At 41.9% G+C, this 24,383-nt stretch overlaps 1 protein-coding gene and 1 long non-coding RNA gene across 4 annotated transcripts in view; one reads left to right on the top strand and one right to left on the bottom strand.

Annotated features, from left to right (window-relative positions):
* Positions 1-7,132, top strand: part of DCBLD1 (discoidin, CUB and LCCL domain containing 1) — a 71,654-nt gene extending 64,522 nt beyond the window's left edge. For 2 of the 3 annotated variants that reach the window (XM_082475196.1, XM_082475197.1), the window contains 4 exons: positions 1,282-1,366; positions 1,573-1,643; positions 2,567-2,686; positions 5,046-7,132. In XM_082475196.1, coding sequence (XP_082331322.1) covers positions 1,282-1,366; positions 1,573-1,643; positions 2,567-2,686; positions 5,046-5,566 — 797 coding nt within the window. In that variant the 3' untranslated portion in view covers positions 5,567-7,132. The remainder of the gene's footprint in view (positions 1-1,281; positions 1,367-1,572; positions 1,644-2,566; positions 2,687-5,045) is intronic. The other variant, XM_082475195.1, reaches the window with a different exon arrangement.
* On the bottom strand, positions 6,915-23,166 carry LOC309667185. The gene is made up of 2 exons (XR_014267598.1): positions 17,194-23,166; positions 6,915-9,302 (listed from the first exon to the last, which is right to left on the bottom strand). It is a non-coding gene; the product is annotated as an uncharacterized lncRNA (long non-coding RNA).
* Positions 23,167-24,383: the final 1,217 nt, after the last annotated feature.

The raw sequence follows: 24,383 nt of genomic DNA, 5'->3' as shown, positions 1-24,383 counted from the left end.
AGAGCCCACGAGCCACAACTACTGAGCCTGCGTGCTGCAACTACTGAAGCCCACGAGCCTAGAGCCCGTGTTCCGCAACAAGAGAAGCCACCGCAATGAGAAGCCCACGCACTGCAATGAAGAGTAGCCCCCACTCGCCACAACCAGAGAAAGTCCGCGTGCAGCAACAAAGATCCAACGCAGCCAAAATAAATTTATTTTTTAAAAAATCACGCATAAATCAGCATCCATGGTCACCATATTCCACTGTATCTAGTCAACTATATTTATATTTATAACTGAGACAAAGTGTCAGCATACCGTATATTTTGTTCTGTAGCATATATTTTTTACTTGACATTATATTATGAGCATTTTCCAGTGCTATTAAATAGTTGAAAAACACAATTATTAATATCTTTATAGTATGTTTTTCATACGGACATACCATCATTTAGTTAACCATTCCCCTATTATTGGATGTTTAAATTGTTAGATTTTTCCCAAATTTCCACTCTTATAAATAACACCATTGTTATTTACATAAATTTTTTTCCCTTCTAAGTTCCTTGTCCTCCCTTTCATGAACTAAACATGTCCACTCCTGATCATTCCTTTATTTTCTTCCCAGGAAACACAGAAAAAAGAAGGGTTAAGAACAAACATTTCTCCTTTAGTTTTCATAGTATCACAAGTTTGGGGCCTCCTCAGTGGCTGTTAAAGTGACCTTCCTTAAAAGAGACAGTTGTGGGAACACATGGTCTGATGTTTCATGCAGCAGAATGGATCTGCTGTTGAGATCTTCAGGCTGCATTTCCTTTCAGTCAACAGTTATAAGGCTCTGGTTCCCGGGGTCTCTGTTACTGTACAGGTCCAAACCCGCCCACCATCTCGGGAAAATGGTTGCCTGAGCCAAGCTGAGAGCTCTACACTGTGCTTACATCATCTACCTTCCTGAATAGCTCCTGGCTGGGTGGGCCAGCTATAAACCTCCCCATTAATTTTGATTTTTAGAGTCTAATATGGTCCAAGCGACAAACTTGGAGTAAATGTTAAAACTGAGGAACATTGGAAAGTGCCTTTGGGAGAAAAAAAAAGAAGATACATTTTATTTTCCTAAACTTTAGCTGGGATTTTGAATCCTCCCTTTTTGCTTTCCAATATCAGTAAATGCCTAGCATGTATCCTTGTCCCCCACATGTGAAACCATTGAGGACCTTTCAAATCAGAATTCAGTTTTAGATCATGAAATTTGGTGGCTGTTCATTTCTGTTGTGATATGATGTCTTTTCCCCTTCTTAGGATTAAACGTCGTAACTGTTGTCACTCCCCTGGTGCTCCTCGTCCTGCTGGTTGCTGGAGTGGGAATCTTTGTAGTCCTTAGAAAGTATGTGACTTCACATTTAAAAAATTTTTTTCTCTAATTATGTAAACAATCACAAAAGTTTACTCTTCGTATGTTCATGTGTAGAAAGCAGCATTACTTCTCCCAAGATAAAATGTTAACTTATATTTTTAAAACAAGTTGGATAGAGGTAGAAAATATCATGTATTATTTTATGAACAGTACTTACCATTTAGAAATCTTTTCAGTGGGATTTTTTGTCTTGCTAGGAGGAAGAAGAAAGGAAATCCTTATGGATCAGCTAAGGCTCAGAAAACAGGTTGGTTGAAAAAACTATCTACAGTTTTATTCTGTCCTTGAGGAAGGGACAGGATCTGCTGATTAAAAGCATGATGAGGCGCTTTTAATCAGCAGATCCTGATTAAAACCCACACTTACATGGTTTAAGAAATAAGATCTAATAGCTTTAAGTTAGCAAATCTACCAGGAAGGAATATATTGTATCCTGTCTCTTAATTCAGAATCTTCATAGCCAGTTTATTTTTACTTTTGTTCAACATCATCCCATCATTTATCAAAATTAATTATTTTCTTTTGGCAACTGGAATTTACGTCACCACGCTGCCTGTCACCAGGGAGAAGTTATATAATCCCCATCTGTGAACTGGACATTGCCCAGCACTCCCAGCATCTTCAGGCCTCCATTGTATTTTTCACTCTAGGGAAGGACTAGGCAGGGCGGGTTTCAGAAAATCCTTAGGACACAGGATGCCCAAGCAATGAGTCAGCTGCAGTTGAGAGAGCAAGAGAGAGAGAGGAGAGAGAAAGAGCGAGAGCAGCAGGGCAGGACCCCTGAGAATCTCAAGGACAACCTAGGACTCCACCTCCATAGGCTCTAAACAGCCAGCTGCATTGACTCCTCAAGGTCACAAACACCATGTCAGTGCAGATTAGGGAAAACCATGCCCAGGTGGTCTAACCTAGGGATAATCTGGGACCTGATGGGTACACAAATACATTTTACCCGCAGAGTAGAAAGCATGGTTGGCATGGTGTGTGCTGGTGGTGTTATGACCTCCTCATGCTGTTTCCACCACACACACATGGAGAGCTGTGGTTGTGCATCTGTCACAGTCAGCTGGCAAAAGGCAGCCTGACCTCTGACTTAACCAGGAACCTGTGGTGTAGTAAATGTGTTACACTTCTGAGAGATTAGTTTGTTTCATGTTATCTTTATTCCAGACTGTTGGAAGCAGATCAAATATCCCTTTGCCAGGCATCAGTCAGCTGAGTTTACCATCAGCTACGATAATGAAAAGGAGATGACACAAAAGTTGGATCTCATCACAAGTGATATGGCAGGTAGGTACGAAGTCTCCGTGACCATGCTGTTAGCCAGGAGGTGCTGCTTATGGGAGAGGGGAGACCAGGGAGAGAAATAAGACCAAAATCTTTTGTTTAGATGGGGTCTAGTAAATCAGTAATGTGTGACGTTTTCTCTCTGTGCTCTGCACAGAGTTACAGAGTGACACTGAAATATTTCCCAAAAGCCCCATTCAGCCAAGGCTCTTACACCTGCAGGGCCTCTAATGACACCCAGAGCAATGGTCCTGAAGTACCAGTGAAATCTGGAAGCCCTTAACTAATCTGTTTTTGTTACTAAGGTTTTGATTAAGGCACTAGGAGAAAGGGACTAGAAAGATGAATTGAGCATAGCTCCTGCCCTTGACGAATTGGAGGTGGGAGATGAAGGAATCTGTTAGAATGGCCTCAAGGTCCCTGACAAGCCATTGCTGAAAGCCAAGCTTCTCAAACGATTTGTGAGGAAGGATCCATTTTTTGCCTTTTATTTCTTTAATCCATCAAGGACTAAAATTTTTGTAAAATACAGTATAAATTAGTAAATGAAATGTTTAAAGAGACATAAAATACAAAGCTCTAATTTTTAAATTAGATTCAAGGGACATAAAATCACTCTCAAACTGCTGCAAGATCTGAACACTTCCTATCAGTTTGTGCACTTCCCTCTCTACAGATCTGTCACAAACAGTTCTCAGACAGGTAGGCATCCACAGACCACTGCGAGTAGCGCCACTCTAGCTTTCTGCCACTCAGAGTGTGTTCTGAGGGCCAGCAGCAGCATCTGGGAGCTTGCTAGAAATGGGGGCTTCCAGGCCGTGCCCCAGGGCTGCTGAACCGAAGTTCCCAGGTGGTGTGTGTATATATGAAAGTCAGAAAGCTACCAGTGGAAAGGTTGCTTGACCTGCTTCAGGGGCAAAGGGAGCAATTCTCCACTCAGAATCCGTTGTCTTGTTCCTCTCCTCGGACAGTTCAAGCTCTGCCTTGGGGGTGAGGCGAGGAGAGTGGAGAGCCCCGCTCCCTTCATTCTCCTTCAGCTTCTGGTCCGGCCTCTTCTCCCTCCTCGCTGCGTGGTCCTTCTGGGCACCTGAAACATGCAAGGCCCCGGGTCCCACTCTCGCCCCCAGTCATCTGCAGTCTCACCCACTACACTTCAGAGCTCCCGGCAGAGCCCTTCCTTTCCTTTTTATCTGCTCTGCAGCTCACACCCAGACTTCCCTCCCGGTCCCCAGTAAGTCAGTAGTTCTTGCCTGCTGGACATCATCTCCTGCAAGTGTCACCAGTTCCTCAGGGGGTCCAGAACTGAACCTTAACCTGTGTGCTCTGTGCATTCCTCTTCTAAGTGGCTTCTGAATGGGCATCCCAGTTTTCAGGGCTTAGTATCTGGGCGGTGTCCTCTTTGGTCATACCCTCCCTACATCACTGGTGACACATTCCTCTGATACCTGTCCCCAAGGTGTGGCCTTTCCAGAGCTGCCGCCAGTCCCCTAATTTATGACTTACAGGTCTCATTTCTCTGCTTTTTGCTTTTTGGGTTTTTTTTATCTTTCCCTCTTCAGTCTCCCTCCACGGTTACCTCTTCTGCCAGTCTCTAAATTTAGAAACTTTGTAGGTTTCTACAGCGTTAAACCAAACTTCCTAGCCAGGCACTCAGTGCCCTCCATGATCTAGTACATGGATAACAGCTCGCACTTGGGACACGTGTTCAAATTCTTGCCCCACTGGCTGCCACCTGTGTAATCTTGGAAAAATTAATCTCTCTCTGCTTCGGTTTTCCATTTGTAAAAGGGAATAATAGTCCCTACCTCATAGTACTTTTTTTCCAGAGGATTTAACTAATTGATATCTTAATGTCATAGAATAGTGCCTGGCACCAAGTAAGGACTCAAGAAAGCTTTATTTGAGCTTTATCGTGATCATTAGCCCCCAAGCTATTACTTTGGTCTTCATATCCTATTAAATTCCTCCATGTCCCTCATGCCCTGGCCACATCACACTCTATGTTCATGGCTGTTTATCAGGTTGTTCAATCACTTTTCCCTTTCCTGACAGTGTTACCTCCACCTCCAAAACGTGGCCTTTCAGGAGTCAGCCTAAGAGCTCCCCGTGAAGTTGTTCCCTCCTACCCCTCGGTGTGGTTAGAGGTTAGCTCCGCCTCGCTAGGTTCCTGGGAGCTTGAGGCTTCCTAACGCACGTGCGTAGTTATGTAAACCCCTAAGTGTGGCGTCTGTGCCTTTTACATCTTAATCTTTCTCTTCCTGCCCGGTACACGTCAGGCCCTCAGCAGAGAACCCCCTCTACAGACAGCCGGTTTGTGGGTGTATGGGGGGTGGTGCACAAACGTCTGTCCTTTGGGTTTCAGATTACCAGCAGCCTCTCATGATTGGCACCGGAACGGTCGCCAGGAAGGGCTCTACCTTCCGGCCGATGGACACCGAGGCCGACGAGGCGGGGCCGGACGCCGCGGCTGGCGGCCACTACGACTGCCCCCTCCCGGCCGGCCGCCACGAGTACGCCCTGCCCTTGACCAACCCCGAGCCCGAGTACGCCACGCCCATCGTGGAGCGGCACCTGGCCCGCGCGCACACCTTCTCGGCGCGGAGCGGCTACCGCGTGCCGGGGCCCGGGCCGGCGCACAAGCACTCCCTCTCCTCCGGCGCCTTCTCCCCGGCCGCCGGCTACCAGCTGCCGCAGAGCCCCGCGCCCGCGGACCCGGGCTACGACAAGCCCAAAGGCGGCGGCGGCGGCGGCGGCTCAGCCGCGGGGCGCGCCGATCCCACCTGTCAGAAGCCGCAGGTCAACCCCGCGACCAACGCTGCCTACTTGGCCCCCAGAGACTGCCTCAGACCCCTCAACCAGACGGCCGTGACCGCTCTTCTGTGAACACACTGTGAATGAAAGCTGCTGTGGTACTGAGCGCCGGGCTGTGCGCGGCCCTGGAAGCGGCGAGATGCGCGCGCGAGAGACTGTGTGTGCGCGCGCGCGTGTGTGTGCGCGCGCGTGTGTGGTTTAACAGGATCCTGCGGTGGAGTCGTAGAGGCACCCCCCCTCACTGTTTGTTTACAGAATTGTGCAGCTGGTTTTGTTCTGACCCTTAGGGCGAGCGTCTGTTGGGTTTTGTGGGGCTAGAAAAATGAAAGTTTTCAGATGGCATTTTTTCATTTCTCTGTGATACCGAGCTGCTTCGGTGTAAAATGTGCAATCTGTACAGAGTTGTTATTTAACAAGAATTAAAGTAACTTAAGTTTGCTTGCGCAGATTTTGGTTCTACACGGAGGTTATGTAGGAGAATGCAGCTGTTGCAAAAACGTATATAATAGTATGTTCACTTTTTAAAGATATTTTATCTGATAGTGTGTTAGCAGCAGGTCTGTTTAAACTTAATCTTGTTCTTATTATGGCTCATTTCCTTTCCTTTGATATCGAGAACTAAAAGCATTGTTAACATTCTTCTCCTGGAAGGAATGAAATTACTTGAAGCAAGAAAAGCACACCAGGGTGGTTGTTTGTTTGCAATTATGACTGTAGATTAAAAAGAACAAACAAACAAAATCCACCACCTCAGCAGCTGCCAGTTCCTTAGGCTCCACTTCAGGTGGGGGTGTGCCGCGGCCTGTCAAGGCGTGCAAGGAGCAGGAGGTCTCTGGAGCCTGCAGGGGGCCTCACTGCCCGAAGCCTGTGGGACCTGGCTCCTGAGCAGCTGGCCTTCACACTTTGCTTCTTGCTCACCTCAGGCCTGGCAGACATTTGCTTTCACATGCAAATCTGCCTTTTCAAACTGTCTGCAAAGCCAAATGCTGAGACTTAACGGCAACCAAAACTGCTCTCTCAACAAACTGAATGAAGGTAGCACAGCAATTACACTGTAAATTACTGTGTCAGATGCTTTTGTACCTCAGGTTAAAAATATTGCTGAGGTCAGACACCCACACTTTCATGACTTTCTTCAGAAATAGCACATCGTACTCTGAAACACAAAAAAGTTACTTGACATGTGTTCTTACAAAAGTGACTGAGACCCAATCTACATAGAGCTTTTCTACTGAGATGGTTGGAAACTGAACTAATTTTGTAAGAAAAAATTTCCCCTCGAGTATGTGTCTGTAATTCCAGATTAGCCCAGACTTCAGCTGTACCTCATGTTCAGTGGTTTTTATCTGAGTTTGCTTTGTGAGTTCACTGTGGGGGGATTTAACCTCTTTTGCCAAAGAGGAAAGTGTATGTTTGTTTGTTTTAATAGAAAATGTGGACCAAAAAGATCCTTTCCCTAAAAATGTATTATAATCCTATTTGCATGACTGACTTTCTGTGAAACATAAATTTTAGAATACTGAGGTGCTGGAAGGTCACAGCAGACTATCTGTGGTTATTGTGGAGGTTAAACCATTTACCTTGTGAGTTTACATGGTTTTCTACGAATACTAATTGCAATAAACTATGCCAAACCAACGTACGTACCGCTGTCTCTCACTGGTGTCCTGCTTGCTGGGCTACTGAAGGCACTTGAGGCTCAGCCTCCGTAAAAGTGCAAGTGGTGCAGTGGAAGGAGCATATCTGGCTTCCTCTGGTTGGTCCTAAGTTGGAACTGGGGACAAAAATTATGGAAGCTGTCAGTTATTAATAAAATCTTAGCAATTTGGGGTCGATTGTTTCATGCATTTTAGTTTGGCTTCCTGGATTGTTACAAAAAGTAACAGTCCAGTCTACAACTTGTAGACTTCCTACAAGTCTGACTTACAGCAGGCCGGGTTCTAGGCTGGTGACTATGGATAATGAGTTGGTTTCCTAGGCTTATTGCTGTGCACTGCCAGCCAGAGTTCTGTTTTTACTTATGGTATGGCCATGATCCATTTGTATATTCAGTTGGTCATTACATAACCCTGAGCCTCAGTTTCCTCATGTGTAACAAGGATGTGAATGTGCCTTCCTCCAAGGCTTACAGATGATAAGAATTAATTGTGACAACATTTGGGCTGTATATATTTTTAACATTAAAATATTAGTCCATAAAAACAGACTTCTTTACGGTGGGGCTGTGTCCATCTATCACATTTCTTCCCTGTATACATGATCTAATCATGACAGAAAGTGGGAGAACAGGACTTTGTTTTGGAACACCGCTTCCTCAGAATGGCCTACTGTGTAGCCCAGGATGGGCAGTGGAAAAGTCTGTCTGATACACCCAACACAGCCAAGCCTAAACTAGAGGATAAGAGCAGGAAAATACTATGTTTTTCTTTTCCATTGTTTTGCAACATTAGCACATAAGATAAGGCAATTGTCTGGTTTTTTTCTGTTATCAAATCCTATTGGGAGGCAAAGATTGCATTCTGTCACTTTTTACAATTGTGGTGGAAACACATCTGCTCTGACAGACAAGACTATGCTGTCCACAGAGGCTGCTGAAACTGTGCTCTGGGTTCTACTACTATGATTTACACTTGCACCAATATTTATAATCAGCCTAGAAAACCTCTAGAAAGGATGCTAGAGATCTTTCTGTGTTTATCTTACACTGCTTTAGATTCTTAGCAGAAACTGAAATCAAATTTATAGTATATGCACAACTATAGACACCATGAATAGCCTTTCATAAAAACATCACCACAGGGCTTCCCTGGTGGCGCAGTGGTTGAGAGTCTGCCTGCCAATGCAGGAGACACGGGTTCGAGCCCTGGTCTGAGAGGCTCCCACATGCCGCGGAGCAACTGGGCCCGTGAGCCACAGCTACTGAGCCTGTGCATCTGGAGCCTGTGCTCCGCAACAAGAGAGGCCGCGATAGTGAGAGGCCCGCGCACCGCAATGAAGAGTGGCCCCCGCTCGCCGCAACTAGAGAAAGCCCTCGCACAGAAACGAAGACCCAACACAGCCAAAAATAAATAAAATTTTTTTAAAAAACCCAAAAAACATCACCACAAGGCCTTTCATAAAAACATAAATCATCAGTTCAGCAATCCAAGTATAGCCACCAGCTTGGCCTCACTATTCTCAAAATGCTTCTCTTGCATTCATTCACGCACCAAATATTTACTAAGGTTCTGAGAGCAGTGCTCACCCTGTACTGACCTGAGTTAAGAGAGAGCACGTGCCTAGGCTCTTGCCAGGAACTGAGAGGAGCTGAGTGCCACTAACGAGAAGCTAGGGTTGAATATAGCCCAGCCAGCGGTCCCTGCCCCAAAACAGCCCATCCAGTCACCCAGTGCCCTTCTCAAAGCCACACTGCTGCGTTCATGGCCCGCTACAGATCTCTCATCTCCCACTATGGGTCTCTCGCCCAGCCTCTCCCTATTCTGGGAATAAATTCCCCTAGAGGCTTTAAAGATTTTTCACTCTGCTTTTTGGTATTCTGCAATTTTACCACTTTGTGTTGGGCTATAAATTCATTTGTATTCACTTGGGACTTGTGCTTCTAGAATCTTAGGATTCATTCATCTTTATCAACTGTGAAAAAGTCTCAGCCCCTTTTTTCCAATACTACTTGCCTCTTTGCTGTTTTCTTTATTCAGTCCTGGAATTCCTGCTGAATGCTCATTGGACCTTCTCATTCTATCCCCCATGTCTCTTCATCCCTCTTATTTTCCACCTCTTTATCGTTCTGTGCTGCGTTCTAGGTAAATTCCTGAAAGACAACATGGCACAGTTGTTGAGTGCATGGTGGACAAGGCACCAGAACTTCTCTGCACCTGTTTCCTTGCTTGTTACCTGGGGGAAAAAAAATACTCTCCCCCTACCTATGGCTGTTATGAAGATTAAATGAAGCTTTCAGAGCACCGTCTGGCCCACATGAAGCACTGTATAAGATTACATATTACACTCCAGTTTACTAATTCCCAATCCTGCTATCTAATCGGCTGTTTAATCATTGAAGGTTTTTTATTTAACTTTTTTTTTTTTAAGTTTTATTTATTTATTTATTTATGGCTGTGTGGGATCTTTGTTTCTGCGCGAGGGCTTTCTCCAGTTGTGGCAAGCGGGGGCCACTCATCGTGGTGCGCGGGCCTCTCACTATCGCGGCCTCTCCTGTTGCGGAGCACAGGCTCCAGGCGCGCAGGCTCAGTAATTGTGGCCCTCGGGCCCACTTGCTCCGCGGCATGTAGGATATTCCTGGACCAGGGCTCAAACCCGTGTCCCCTGCATTGGCAGGCAGACTCTCAACCACTGCGCCACCAGGGAAGCCTCTCATTGAGGTTTTAATGTCAATTATAAAAAAATTTCTGGAGGGTCTACTGATTCTTTTTCAAGTCTTCCCTTTTCTACACTGTCTTGGTATTTTCTTTGGCTTTGATTCCTTCTTTTAATCATTTGAAACCTACTAATTTTACATTCTCTTTGATTTTTCTGTTATCTTCATCTCATTTAGAGTAAAAGCCAAAGTCTGTGCGGTGATTTATAAGGCTCTGTCAACACTGTCCAGTAAAACTTTTGCAAGAATGGAAATATGCTCTGAGCTGCTCAGTAGGGTAGCCACCAGCCACGTGTGGCTATGGAGCACTGGAAATGTGGCTGGGGTGGCTGAGGAATAAATTTTTAATTTTGTTGAATTTTCATTTATTTAAATGTAGATGGCCACATGTAGCTACTGTGTTGGACAGGACAAATCTGTGATCTGCACCCCCCATCGTGCTGTCACCTCTCTGACCTCATCTCCCACTTCTCCCACCTTGTTTACCCCATGCCAGCCACGTGGGCCCTCTGGCTGTCACCTACATGTGCCAGGGACACACTCTGCACTTGCTGTTCTCTTCCTGGAAAGCTCTTCCCCTAGATAGCTGCACGGCTTGTTCTTTTACCTCTGTCAAGTCTGTACTCCACTGAAACCTCCATGACCTCTTCCTTCCTCTCCCTGTCAGAAAACTGCACATTTCTTTTCTAACACATTTTCTATCTCCTTTCCTACTTTACTTTTCTCCTTAATGTGTGTCGCTAATCCGGCACAGTTTTATTTTCTTGCTTATTAGCTGACTCTCCCACTAGCCATATCCCATGAGGGGAATGACTTTTGTCTGTTTTGTTCCCTGCATATTCCCAGCACTTAGGACAGTGTTCAAGAAGTATTTGCTCAGTGAATGAACAAGCAGAAGTTCTTGCGGCTCTGTCCTGTTTGTTGTTTCTACCGACTCTTGTTTGTGATGGTTTGTGTCTTTGTGTGGTCTCAGACTTTTGATTGTGAGCCATCCCTCAGCAGGGCTTTTTCCTCCTTGTGAAAACTTCATGATAATGTCCTTTCTGAGGGGTTTCGAATTTGTATCTGTCAGGTACACCAGGTAGGTCTGCCAGATAAAATACAGGATACCCAGTTAAGTTTGAATTTCAGATAAAACACAAATAATTCTTTAGTTCAAGTATGTTCTGTGCAATGGGACAGATTTATACTAAAAAATTATTCATGTCCTATAATTTTTATTTGCTAAATCTGGCAACCCTAATACCAGGAGTATCACCCACCCAGCATCGGTTTGTATTTTAACTTTTGGATTGGTGGTTCCTAGACTACACTGAAAGTTTAGACCCAAGCCTGTGTGCAGCACAGCCCTCTGGTTTTAATTCCTCAGGGCAGACTGCCCTTGTCACCCAGGGTCATTCATTCATCCTTCGTTGTCTTATTGGGCAGATTTTTTCAGGTTCACTCTTTCACTGTTCCTGCCATGCCTAACCGCAAATCTTGTCTCCTATCCCTTCCTGTAGGTTAAATACCCAGCGTCTAAGGAACTGAAACCCTCCCCAACCCCAGGATGCCCAGAGCCTCAGCTCCAGTCAGTGCTTGTCACTCTACTTGTCAGTTTCTTCTTTGATTCTGATACCTGGGTATTTCCCTTTATTTCTTAAGATTAGCTGGGCCTTTTAAAGAATTCTGATTTTATTTTACCCAGGAATTCAGACAGTTTTTCTTATCTAGTCTGCCATCTTGGAATGATACCTCCCCAACAGACAGAAGATATCATATTTATTGCAAACAGCACAGGCTTTAGAACCATAGAGAACTCAGGTTTAACCTGGGATTTAATCTTTTTTTTTTTAAACGTTTCTTTAATTAACTAATTAATTAATATTTATTTTTGGCTGTGTTGGGTCTTCGTTTCTGTTCGAGGGCTTTCTCTAGTTGTGGCAAGCGGGGGCCACTCTTCATCGCGGTGCGCGGGCCTCTCACTGTTGCGGCCTCTCCCGTTGCAAAGCACAGGCTCCAGACGCGCAGGCTCAGTAGTTGTGGCTCACGGGCTTAGTTGCTCCGCGGCATGTGGGATCTTCCCAGACCAGGGCTCGAACCCGTGTCCCCTGCATTGGCAGGCAGATTCTCAACCACTGCGCCACCAGGGAAGCCCCTAATCTTTTTAAATACATGATTTCAGGCACATTATACGGGTGTTAAATTAGTTAAACAAGGAGGACATGAGACTGATGTGGCTCTAATGCCATGGCAGCCTAGGTAAGCAAACCAAAATCTAAGCCTGTAAATAACTCAAGGTTATGAAACGGAAACCTAAGGACAACCAATCACAAATAGCGAACTAGTCTTTACGCTCTAGCCAATAAAATAATTTCCTTTCTTTGCTTCCATACTTTCCAGACTTTCTCTAAGTCTTTCTTCTGGCTCCTTTGGTGGAGTGCTCCTAACTACTTCCAGTTTGCCTCCACCCAATTAGAATCCATAAATGCTCAAATAAACTCTTTAAAATTTTAATATGCCTCAGTGTATCTTTTAACACTGGTGAGTTCTAAACCCACTTCTTAATCCCTAAAGTGGAAAGGATTATAAAAGGGCTGTTGTGAAGACTAATTATATCAGTGTTTTGCATAAAGAGGTGATCAATAAATACTGCCTCCTTTTCTTTCTGCCCAATGTGAAGTCTAAATTGTCTTGCAACACCATTTCTTTTAGTCCTTTTCAAGTGGAGGCTGCCTTTTCTCTTCAACCATCCCACAATGCACACCTTCCTCCTGATTCCCACTTCCCCATCCACTCTCTCCTTCAGCCCCATGCAAAACTCTCTGCCTTTATGATACTCGTGCCGGCTAGCTCTACCACCTTTTCTTCTCCGTGTGTCACCTAATATCTTCCAAGCCATTTTCCCCATTGACTGAGGACTGTCACCTAGCTCAATTCTTCTCCGTTTTTCCTCTATTAATCATGTTGAACAGTTCAGTGTCCAACATGGTCACTTTTATGATTTTTTGACATTTACTCTAGAAACCTGCAGTTCACTTAAACCACCTCCACACACGTCCACGCTTGTTATCAGCAAGAACTCCAGCTCTGAAATCTTAATAATAATTCTGTCTCTGCTCAAAACCTCCAATTCTTCTGATTCCTCACCTTTTATCCTACTTATTCATTGATCTCATTAAGAGAGTTAACTTAATTTCTTTAATGCCTAGATCCCATCATTTTCCTCTGGCTGCTAAGCTTTTTCAGTTGCCTTTTCTTCCCCATCCATCACTTGAACTGTTTTAGTCTTAGCATTTTCATTCTATGGTCTCTCCTGGACTGACAAACCTGAGGCCCCGACAACGTAAGCGCCCTTCAGGAAACCATCTTCACATCTCCATCACTGCAGCAGAAAAACACTGCGTAACTATTCACACAGGGGCTCTTACCAACTCCCAGTTTCCAGTTTACCTGGGGCTCATTACTCCTCAACTCTTTCACTTATCTTGGATCCACTTCTTTTTCCATCTCTCTCAGCAGCTATTCCAAAGCAATGCTACTCTGCAGTTTCCCTTTGCTCTGAGATCTTGCCACCTGCTTCACCTAGAAAGTCACTAAAACCAGATCCTACAACCACCTGCCCATCCCTCTTCCCACGAAAAGCTGTATCTACTCCAGTCCTTCCATCCTGTGTCGATGGAAAAGGTGTTTGAAACCTTCGCCCACTGCCTCTCCCTTACCTCTGATTTCCCTCCAATTATTTCCATTTCCTTATTTTCAACTTCTCCCTCTGAACTGGTATCTTCCTCTCGACCTATAAACTTGTTCAAATCTCTCACAAATGTAAAGAATTCTCCCTTAATATCCCAAGCCCTTCTAATTACCTGTCCTCTTTCTTCCAAGAGCGAGCTAAGCCTAGAATTTTCATATGCTTTATCTCCCATTCTTTTTTCTAATGGAATTTTTAGTTTCTATAATAACCCTTTCCATTTGTTCAAGCCTTCTTCTGTATCCTTTCAGGGCATTTTAAATGGTCTTCATGTAATAATACACATTTTTGGTTTAATTTATGCTTAGGTGTTTTTTGTTGTCATTGTAAATGATCCCACACCCCTCCTTTTATATATCAAGAACCACTATGGCCCTAGTGGAAAAAAGCATGAATTCTGGGACTAGCCTGCCTGGGTTCAAATTCTGCTCTAGTTGTGTGACCAAGAAAATGTTATTTTACCTCCCTCTGACTCCATTTCCTTATTTCTAAATGAAGATCATAATAATATATACCTCATGGGGTTATGGTGAACATTACCAGAGTTAATACATGTAAAACCTTTAGAACAGTACCTGACCCATGATAAGCACTATGTTGGTATTAGCAGTTACAGACATATATATTTTAATATATAATTAATTTTTTGTCCTGATTGATTTGTTTACATACTGCTCCTTTACTAAATTCCTTACTTCTAGTAGTTTTTAGTTGATTTAGTTTTTTGGGAATGTGATCATAATGTCTGCAAATAGTGCTGATGCAACCTCTTTTATAATACTTATATGTACATTTAATTCCTCCAGTGCCATATTAAATGCTTCTAGTATCTCCCTACTAAACATGATGCTGGCTTTGGGGCATAGATTATGTTGGGGTATATGTTATTAGGTTATGTCCCTTTTTTCCCCTCACCAAGAATGGGTATTGAATTTGACCAATGCCTTTTCAGCATCTATGGAATTAGAAGCAAATGATTTTCTTCCCTAGGATCCCTCTCTAGACCCAGCCAAATGATTAATTATACCATTAGATGCCCTAACATTAAACATTTGGTTATGGTGTATGAGTCTATTAAAGTGCTGCTGAATTCACAGTGATAACATTTTATTTAGAATTTTTCCATTAATATTCTTTTTCAAGATACCCTTTCATTTTGTTCTTTGTGTCAATCCTTATCAGGTTTTTTTTAGCTTGACAAAAACAATTTAGAAGTTTTCTTCTCTTCCTAGGTTGTTTGCTTGCTAGGCATTAGAATTATCTGCCCTTTAAAGGTTTAGTAGTATTGCCCTGTGAAACTATATATTGGAGTATTTGTCAGGGTTGGCAGCAATCTGACAATTTTTTTCTATTTTTTTCCCAGGGAAATCTGTTTAGATTTTAAAACTTCAGTTTTGGTAAATTGTATTCTCCTAGAAAAGTTTTCAAATTTATTCATATGTAATTGAACAAAACAGTCTTTCATTATCCTTTTACTTCCCCCTGCTTTTATGGCTATTTCTCCCTTATTTCCTATTTTGTGCATTTGCCTTTAGTACTCTCCTTTTCATGACTGGAAGAGCCAACAGTTTGTCTTTTTCCCTGGAAAAATCAGTTTTTAATTTTTTTTTAGTTCTACTATTTTCCCACTTTCAGAAGCTGATAATCCACTTGTTACAGCCATAGGCAGAGGTAAAAAATGCCCTTAACAATGGTGAGGATGACAATAGGAAGGCACCTAGTGACAATGACACTTCCCTGAATGTCACAAACATTGCTTACTGAAGAATTGGGGACCGTAGGCACACACACACACACACACACACACAGAACATTTGTGTGTATGGGGAGGGGGAATGCTACAGTCTCAAGGATTGAGGACCCTACTCGTAACTTGAGAAGTTCTTGCATTCTAACAGTCACTCAACTATGAAGAAACTATTTCTATTGAAATCCAGATCCAGCTCAACCATCATTTTAAAAAATCAAAACAGTTGGACTTCCCTGGTGGTGCAGTGGTTAAGAATCCACCTGCCAATGCAGCGGACACGGGTTCGAGCCCTGGTCTGGGAAGATCCCACATGCCGCGGAGCAACTAAGCCCGTGTGCCACAACTACTGAGCCTGCGCTCTAGAGCCCGAGAGCCACAACTACTGAGCCCACATGCCGCAACTACTGAAGCCTGCGCGCCTAGAGCCCATGCTCCACAACAAGAGAAGCCACCGCAATGAAAAGCCCGTGCACCACAACAAAGAGTAGCCCCTGCTGGCCACAACTAGAGAAAGCCCACGTGCAGCAATGAAGACCCAACGCAGCCAAAAAATAAATTAATTAATTAATTTAAAAAAAATCAAAACAGAATCAATCCTAGGCTTCATCAAACCTTGCACCATTTAAGAAAAATAAAAATAATTATTGGGAGAGCAAGACTGAAAAACCAACAATTTCATCTGTATTTTCTTTTTCCCTCTTTGAATATGGCCTATTAAAGATGAACCAAGAGATGGATTTGAGTTCTGCCTCTGACACTTACTAGCTGTGTGACCCTGGAAAGTAACATCTTTCCTAGTCCTCAGTTTGTTCATCCTCACAATAAAGAGTATTTTATTTGATAATCTTTATAAAGCCTTCCAGCTCTAACAATAGGTGGCAGTAAAATATCACATTTGGAATCTTCTGCCCCCTGCTGGCATTTTAGCAAATTGCAAATTTTACCTTTCCAAAGCATAGAGTCTAAGTTTTAGTTGTCTGTTTTACATTTTGTGTATCTAATTTTCCTTCTTATAGTCCATTCATCTATCATTCTACTTAAAGGCTAAGGCTTTCTTTTATAACCAAATACCCTCTTAACTTGAACTTTAAGACAATGTTGTTACTTTTTCTGTTTAAATCTTCCTTCCCTTCTAGTTTCTTTGAAAGTTTTCTTGCAATCTCCACTATTGTGAGGGACTTTTATAATTTTCTTATGGTTCTATTTTTACTTTATAAATTTTGAAGCTAGTTTAAATTGGCATATACAAGATTAGAATTATTTTCACATTGGAATATGAAGGTAGCAGGATACAAAATTAATATACAGAAATCTGTTGTATTTCTTTACACTAACAATGAAATATCAGAAAGAGGAAGTAAAAAAAAAAAAAATCCCATTTAAAATCACATCAAAACCCCCAAAAAACCAAAAAACCCAAAACCTAGGAATAAATTTAACCAAGCAGGTGAAAGACCTATAAGCAGAAAACTAGAAAACATTGATAAAGGAAACTGAAGATGATTCAAAGAAATGGGAAGATATCCCATGCTCTTGGATTGGAATAATTAATATTGCTAAAATGGCTATACTACCCAAAGCAATCTACAGATTTATTTACTTATTTTATTATACAGCAGGTTCTTATTAGTTATCAATTTTATACACATCAGTGTATACATGTCAACCCCAATCTCCCAATTCATCCCCCCAGCCCCCCACTCTACCTTCCCTCCTTGGTGTCCATACGTTTGTTCTCTACATCTGTGTCTCAATTTCTGCCTTGCAAACCGGTTCATCTGTACCATTTTCTAGGTTCCACATATATGCGTTATTATACGATATTTGTTTTTCTCTTTCTGACTTACTTCACTCTGTATGACAGGCTCTAGGTCCATCCACGTCTCTACAAATGACCCAATATCATTTCTTTTTATGGCTGAGTAATATTCCGTTGTATATATGTAACACATCTTCTCTATCCATTTGTCTGTCAATGGACATTTAGGCTGCTTCCAGGACCTGGCTACAGTGCTGCAATGAACAACGGGGTGCATGTGTCTTTTTGAATTATGGTTTTCTCTGTGTATATGCCCAGTAGTGGGATTGCTGGGTCATATGGTAATTCTATTTTTAGTTTCTTAAGGAACCTACATACTGTTCTCCATAGTGGCTGTATCAATTTACATTCCCACCAACAGTGCAAGAGGGTTCCCTTTTCTCCACACCCTCTCCAGCATTTGTTGTTTGTAGATTTTCTAATGATGACTATTCTAACCGGTGTGAGGTGATACCTCATTGTAGTTTTGATTTGCATTTCTCTAACAATTAGTGATGTTGAGCAACTTTTCATGTGCATCTTGGCCATTTGTATGTCTTCTATGGAGAAATGTCTATTTAGGTCTTCTGCCCATTTTTTGATTGGGTTGTTTGTTTTTTTAATATTGAGCTGCATGAGCTGTTTTTATATTTTGGAGATTACTCCTTTGCTGATTCCTTTGCAAATATTTTCTCCCATTCTGAGGGGTGTCTTTTTGTCTTGTTTATAATTTCCTTTGCTGTGCAAAAGCTTTTAAGTTTCATTAGGTCCCATTTGTTTATTTTTGTTTTTATTTCCATTATTCTAGGAGGTGGGTCAAAAAAGATCTCGCTGTGATTTATGTCAAAGAGTGTTCCTCCTATGTTTTCCTCTAACAGTTTTATAGTGTCCGGTCTTACATTTTGGTCTTTAATCCATTTTGAGTTTATTTTTCTGTATGATGTTAGGCAGTGTTCTAATTTCATTCTTTTACACGTAGCTGTCCAGTTTTCCCAGCACTACTTATTGAAGAGACTGTCTTTTCTCCATTGTATATCCTTGCCTCCTTTGTCATTAGTTGACCATAGGTGTGTGGGTTTACCTCTGGGCTTTTTATCCTGTTCCACTGATCTATATTTCCGTTTTTGTGCCAGTACCATATAGTTTTGATTACTGTAGCTTTGTAGTATAGTCTGAAGTCAGGGAGCCTGATTCCTCTAGTTCTGTTTTTTTCCCTCAAGATTGCTTTGGCTATTCGGGGTCTTTTGTGTTTCCATACAAATTTTAAGATTTTTTGTTCTCATTCTGTGAAAAATGCCATTGGTAATTTGATAGGGATTGTACTGAATCTGTGGATTGCTTTGGGTAGTATATTCATTTTCACAATATTGATTCTTCCAATCCAAGAACATGGTATATCTCTCCATCTGTTTGTGTCATCTTTGATCTCTTTCATCAGTGTCATATAGTTTTCTGAGTACAGGTCTTTTACTTCCTTAGGTAGGTTTATTCCTAGGTATTTCATTCTTTTTGTTGCAGCGGTAAATGGGATTGTTTCCTTAACTTCTCTTTCTGATCTTTTGTTATCAGTGTATAGGAATGCAAGAGATTTCTGTGCATTAATTTTGTATCCTGCAACTTTACCAAATTCACTGATCTAGTAGTTTTCTGGTGGCATCTTTAGGATTCTCTATGTATAGTATCATGTCATCTGCAAACAGTGACAGTTTTACTTCCTCTTTTCCAATTTGTATTCCTTTTATTTTTTTTTCTTCTCTGATTGTTGTGGCTAGGACTTCCAAAACTACGTTGAATAATAGTGGCAAGAGTGGACATCCTTGTCTTGTTCCTGATCTTAGTGGAAATGGTTTCAGTTTTTCACCATTGAGAATGATGTTTGCTGTGGGTTTGTCATATATGGCCTTTATTAGGCTGAGGTAGGTTCCCTCTATGACCACTTTCTGGAGAGTTTTTATCATAAATGGGTGTTGAATTTTGTCAAAAGCTTTTTCTGCATCTATTGAAATGATCATATGGTTTTTCTTCTTCAATTTGTTAATATGGTGTATCACATTGATTGATTTCCGTACATTGAAGAATCCTCGCATCCCTGGGATACATCTCACTTGATCATGGTGTATGATCCTTTTAATGTGTTGTTGGATTCTGTTTGCTAGTATTTTGTTCACGACTTTTGCATCTATATTCATCAGTGATATTGGTCTGTAATTTTCTTTTTTTGTAGTATCTTTCTCTGGTTTTGGAATCAGGGTGATGGTGGCCTCATAGAATGAGTTTGGGAGTGTTCCTTCCCTTGCAATTTTTTGGAAGAGTTTGAGAAGGATGGGTGTTAGCTCTTCTCTAAATGTTTGATATAATTTACCTGTGAAGCCATCTGGTCCTGGACTTTTGTTTGTTGGAAGATTTTTTTTTTAATTAATTAATTTATTTATTTATTTTTGGCTGTGTTGGGTCTTCGTTTCTGTGCGAGGGCTTTCTCTAGTTGCGGTGAGCGGGGGCCACTCCTCATCGCGGTGCGTGGGCCTCTCACTGTCGCGGCCTCTCTTGTTGCGGAGCACAGGCTCCAGACGTGCAGGCTCAGTAGTTGTGGCTCACGGGCCCAGTTGCTCCGCGGCATGTGGGATCTTCCCAGACCAGGGCTCGAACCCGTGTCCCCTGCATTGGCAGGCAGATTCTCAACCACTGCGCCACCAGGGAAGCCCTTGTTGGAAGATTTTTAATCACAGTTTCAATTTCATTACTTTTGATTGGTCTGTTCATATTTTCTATTTCTTCCTGGTTCAGTCTTGGAAGGTTATACCTTTCTAAAATTAGTCCATTTCTTCCAGGTTGTCCATTTTATTGGCATAGAGTTGCTTGTAGTAGTCTCGTGATGCTTCGTATTTATTTCTGTGGTGTCCATTGTAACTTCTTTTTCATTTCTAATTTTATTGATTTGAGTCCTCTCCCTCTTTTTCTTGATGAGTCTGGCTAAAGGTTTATCAATTTTGTTTATCTTCTCAAAGAACCTTTTAGTTTTATTGATCTTTGCTATTATTTTATTTGTTTCTATTTCATTTATTTCTGCTCTGATCTTTATGATTTCTTTCCTTCTACTAACTTTCAGTTTTGTTTGTTCTTCTTTCTCTAGTTCCTTTAGGTGTAAGGTTAGATTGTTTATTTGAGATTTTTCTTGTTTCTTGAGGTAGGATTGTATTGCTATAAACCGCTCTCTTAGAACTGCTATTGCTGCATCCCATAGGTTTTGGATTATCGTGTTTTCGTTGTCATTTGTCTCTAAGTATTTTTTGATTTCCTCTTTGATTTCTTCAGTGATCTCTTGGTTATTTAGTAATGTATTGTTTAGCCTCCGTGTGTTTGCGTTTTTTACGGTTTTTTTCCCGTAATTTATTTCTAATCTTATAGCGTTGTGGTCAGAAAACACACTTGATATGATTTCAATTTCCTTAAATTTACCAAGGCTTGATTTGTGACCCAAGATATGATCTATCCTGGAGAATGTTCCATGTGCACTTGAGAAGAAAGTGTAATCTGCTATTTTCGGATGGAATGTCCTAAAAATATCAATTAAATCTATCTGGTCTATTGTGTCATTTAAAGCTTGTTTCCTTATTAGTTTTCTGTCTGGATGATCTGTCCACTGGTGTAAGTGCGGTGTTAAAGTCCCCCACTATTATTGTTACTGCCGATTTCCTCTTTTATAGCTGTTAGCATTTGCCTTAGGTGCTCCTATGTTGGGTGCATATATAAGTGTTATATCGTCTTCTTGGATTGATCCCTTGATCATTATGTAGTGTCCTTTCTTGTCTCTTGCAACATTCTTTATTTTAAAGTCTATTTTATCTGATATGAGTATTGCTACTCCAGCTTTCTTTTGATTTACATTTGCATGGAATATCTTTTTCCATCCCTTCACTTTCAGTCTGTATGTGTCCCTAGGTCTAAAGTGGGTCTCTTGTAGACAGCATATATATGGGTCTTGTTTTTGTATCCATTCAGTGAGCCTGTGTCTTTTGATTGGAGCATTTAGTCCATTTACATTTAAGGTAATTATCTATATGTATGTTCCTATGACCATTTTCTTAATTGTTTTGGGTTTGTTTTTGTAGGTCCTTTTCTTCTCTTGTGTTTCCCACTTAGAGAAGTTCCTTTAGCATTTGTTGTAGAGCTGGTTTGGTGGTGCTGAATTCTCTTAGCTTTTGCTTGTGTGTAAAGCTTTTGATTTCTCCATCGAATCTGAATGAGATCCTTGCCATGTAGAGTAATCTTGGTTGTAGTTTCTTTCCTTTTATCACTTTAAATATATCATGGCACGCCCTTCTGGCTTGTAGAGTTTCTGCTGAGAAATTAGCTGTTAACGTTACAGGAGTTCCCTTGTATGTTATTTGTCATTTTTCCCTTGCTGCTTTCAGTAATTTTTCTTTGTCTTTAATTTTTGTCAATTTGATTACTATGTGTCTCGGTGTGTTTCTGCTTGGGTTTATCGTTCCTCGGACTCTCTGTGCTTCCTGAACTTGGGTGGCTATCTCCTTTCCCATGTTAGGGAAGTTTTCGACTATAATCTCTTCAAATACTTTCTCAGGTCCTTTCTCTCTCTCTTCTCCTTCTGGGACCCCTATAATGCAAACCTTGGTGTGTTTAATGTTGTCCCAGAGGTCTCTTAGGCTGTGTTCATTTCTTTTCATTCTTTTTTCTTTATTCTGTTCCGTGGCAGTGAATTCCACCATTCTGTCTTCCAGGTCACTTATCCATTCTTCTGCCTCAGTTATTCTGCTATTGATTCCTTCTAGTGCATTTTTCATTTCAGTTTTTGTATTGTTCATCTCTGTTTGTTTATTCTTTAATTCTTCTAGATCTTTGTTAAACATTTCTTGCATCTTCTCGATCTTTGCCTCCTTTCTTTTTCTTTGGTCCTGGATCATCTTCACTATCATTATTCTGAATTCTTTTTCTGGGAGGTTGCCTATGTCCACTTCATTTAGTTGTTTTTCTGGGGTTTTATCTTGTTCCTTCATCTGATACATAGTCCTCTGCCTTTTCATTTTGTCTTTCTGTGAATGTGGTTTTCGTTCCACAGGCTGCAGGACTGTAGTTCTTCTTGCTTCTGCTGTCTGCCCTCTGGTGGATGAGGCTATCTAAGAGGCTTGTGCCAGCTTCCTGATGGGAGGGACTGGTGGTGGGTAGAGCTAGGTGTTGCTCTGGTAGACAGATCTCACTAAAACTTTAATCCGCTTCTCTGCTGATGGGTGGGGCCGCGTTCCCTCCCTGTTGGTTGTTTGGCCTGAGGCGACCCAGCACTGGAACCTGCAGGCTCTTTGGTGGGGCTAATGGCGGACTCCAGGAGGGCTCATCCCAAGGAGTACTTCCCAGAACTTCTGCTGCCAGTGTCCTTGTCCTCGCAGTGAGCCAGAGCTGCCCCCCGCCTCTGCAAGAGGCCCCCCAACACCAACAGGCAGGCCTGGCTCAGTCTCCTATGGGGTCAGTGCTCCTTCCCCCTGGGTCCCAATGTGCACACTACCCTGTGTGTGCCCTTCAAGAGTGGAGTCTCTGTTTCTCCCAGTCCTGTCGAAGTCCTGCAATCAAATCCCGCTAGCCTTCGAAGTCTGATTCTCTGGGAATTCCTCCTCCCGTTGCCAGACACCCAGGTTGGGAAGCCTGACATGGGGCTCAGAACCTTCACTCCAGTGGGTGGATGTCTGTGGTATAATTGTTCTCCAGTTTGTGAGTCACCCACCCAGCAGTTATGAGATTTGATTTTATTGTGATTGCGCCCCTCCTACTGTCTCATTGTGGCTTTTCCTTTGTCTATGTATGTGGGGTATCTTTTTTGCTGAGTTCCAGTGTCTTCCTGACATGATTGTTCAGCAGTTAATTGTGATTCCGGTGCTCTTGCAAGAGGGAGTCAATCTACAGATTTAATGGGATCCCTATCAAAATACCCATGACATTTCTCAAAGAACTGGAATAAATAATAATAAATTTTATATGGAACCACAAAAGGCCCAGAAATGTCAAAACAACTGTGAGGAAAAAGAACAAAGCTGGAGGCATAATCATTCCAGACTTCAGACAATACTACAAAGCTACAGTAATGAAAACAGTGTGGTGTTGGTACAAAAACAGACATATAGATCAATGGAAAAGAACACAGAGCCCAGAAATAAACCCACACACCTATGGTCAATTAATCTACGACAAAGGAGGCAAGAATATACAATGAAGAAAAGACAGTCTCTTCAACACGTGGTGCTAGGCAAGCTGGACAGCTACATGTAAGTCAGTGAAATTAGAACCTCTCATCACACCACATGCAAAACTAAACTCAAAATGGTTTGTCATGACACCATAAAACTCCTAGAAGAGAATATAGACAAAACATTCTTGGACATAAATCGTAGCCGTATTTTCTTAGATCAGTTTCCCAAGGCAAAAGAAATAAAAGCAAAAATAAACAAATTGGACCTAATCAAACTTAAAAGCTTTTGCACAGCAAAGGAAACCATTAACAAAAGAAAAAGACAACATATGGAATGGGAGAAAATATTTGCAAACAATCCGACTGACACTAGTATCCAAAATATATACAAACAGTTCATACAACTCAATATCAAAACAACAAACAACCCAATCAGAAAATGCACAGAAGACCTAAGTAGACATTGCTCCAAAGAAGATATAGACAGTTCCCCAAGGAAGACATTCAGATGGCCAACAGGCACATGAAAAGATGCTCAACTTTGCTAATTATTAGAGAAATGCAAATTAAAACCACAATGAGGTATCACTTCACACCAGTCGGAATGGATGTCATCAAAAAGTGTACAAATAATAAATGCTGGAGGGCGTGGAGAAAAGGAAACCCTCCTACACTCTTGGTAGAAATGTAAATTGGTGCAGTCACTATGGAAAACTGTATGGAGGTTCCTTAAAAAACTAAAAGTAGAGCTACCATATGATCCAGCAATCCCACTCCTGGGCATGTATCCAGAAAAGATGAAAACTCTAATCTGAAAAGATACATGCACCCCAATGTTCATAGCGGCATTATTTACAATAGCCAAGACATGGAAACAACCCAAGGCCCATCAACAGACGACTGGTTTAAGAAGATGTGGTATATGTATACAATGGAATACTACCCAGCCATAAAAAAGAATGAATTATTGCTACTTGCAACAACATGAAACAACCTAGAGAATATTATATTAAGTGAAGTCAGACATAGAAAGATAAACATTC

Source organism: Balaenoptera physalus, assembly GCF_965194825.1.
Source record: "Balaenoptera physalus genome assembly, chromosome: 9".
Lineage (NCBI taxonomy): Eukaryota > Metazoa > Chordata > Mammalia > Artiodactyla > Balaenopteridae > Balaenoptera > Balaenoptera physalus.
Note: the sequence above shows the minus strand (reverse complement) of the source record. Positions and strands in the feature narration are given on the sequence as shown.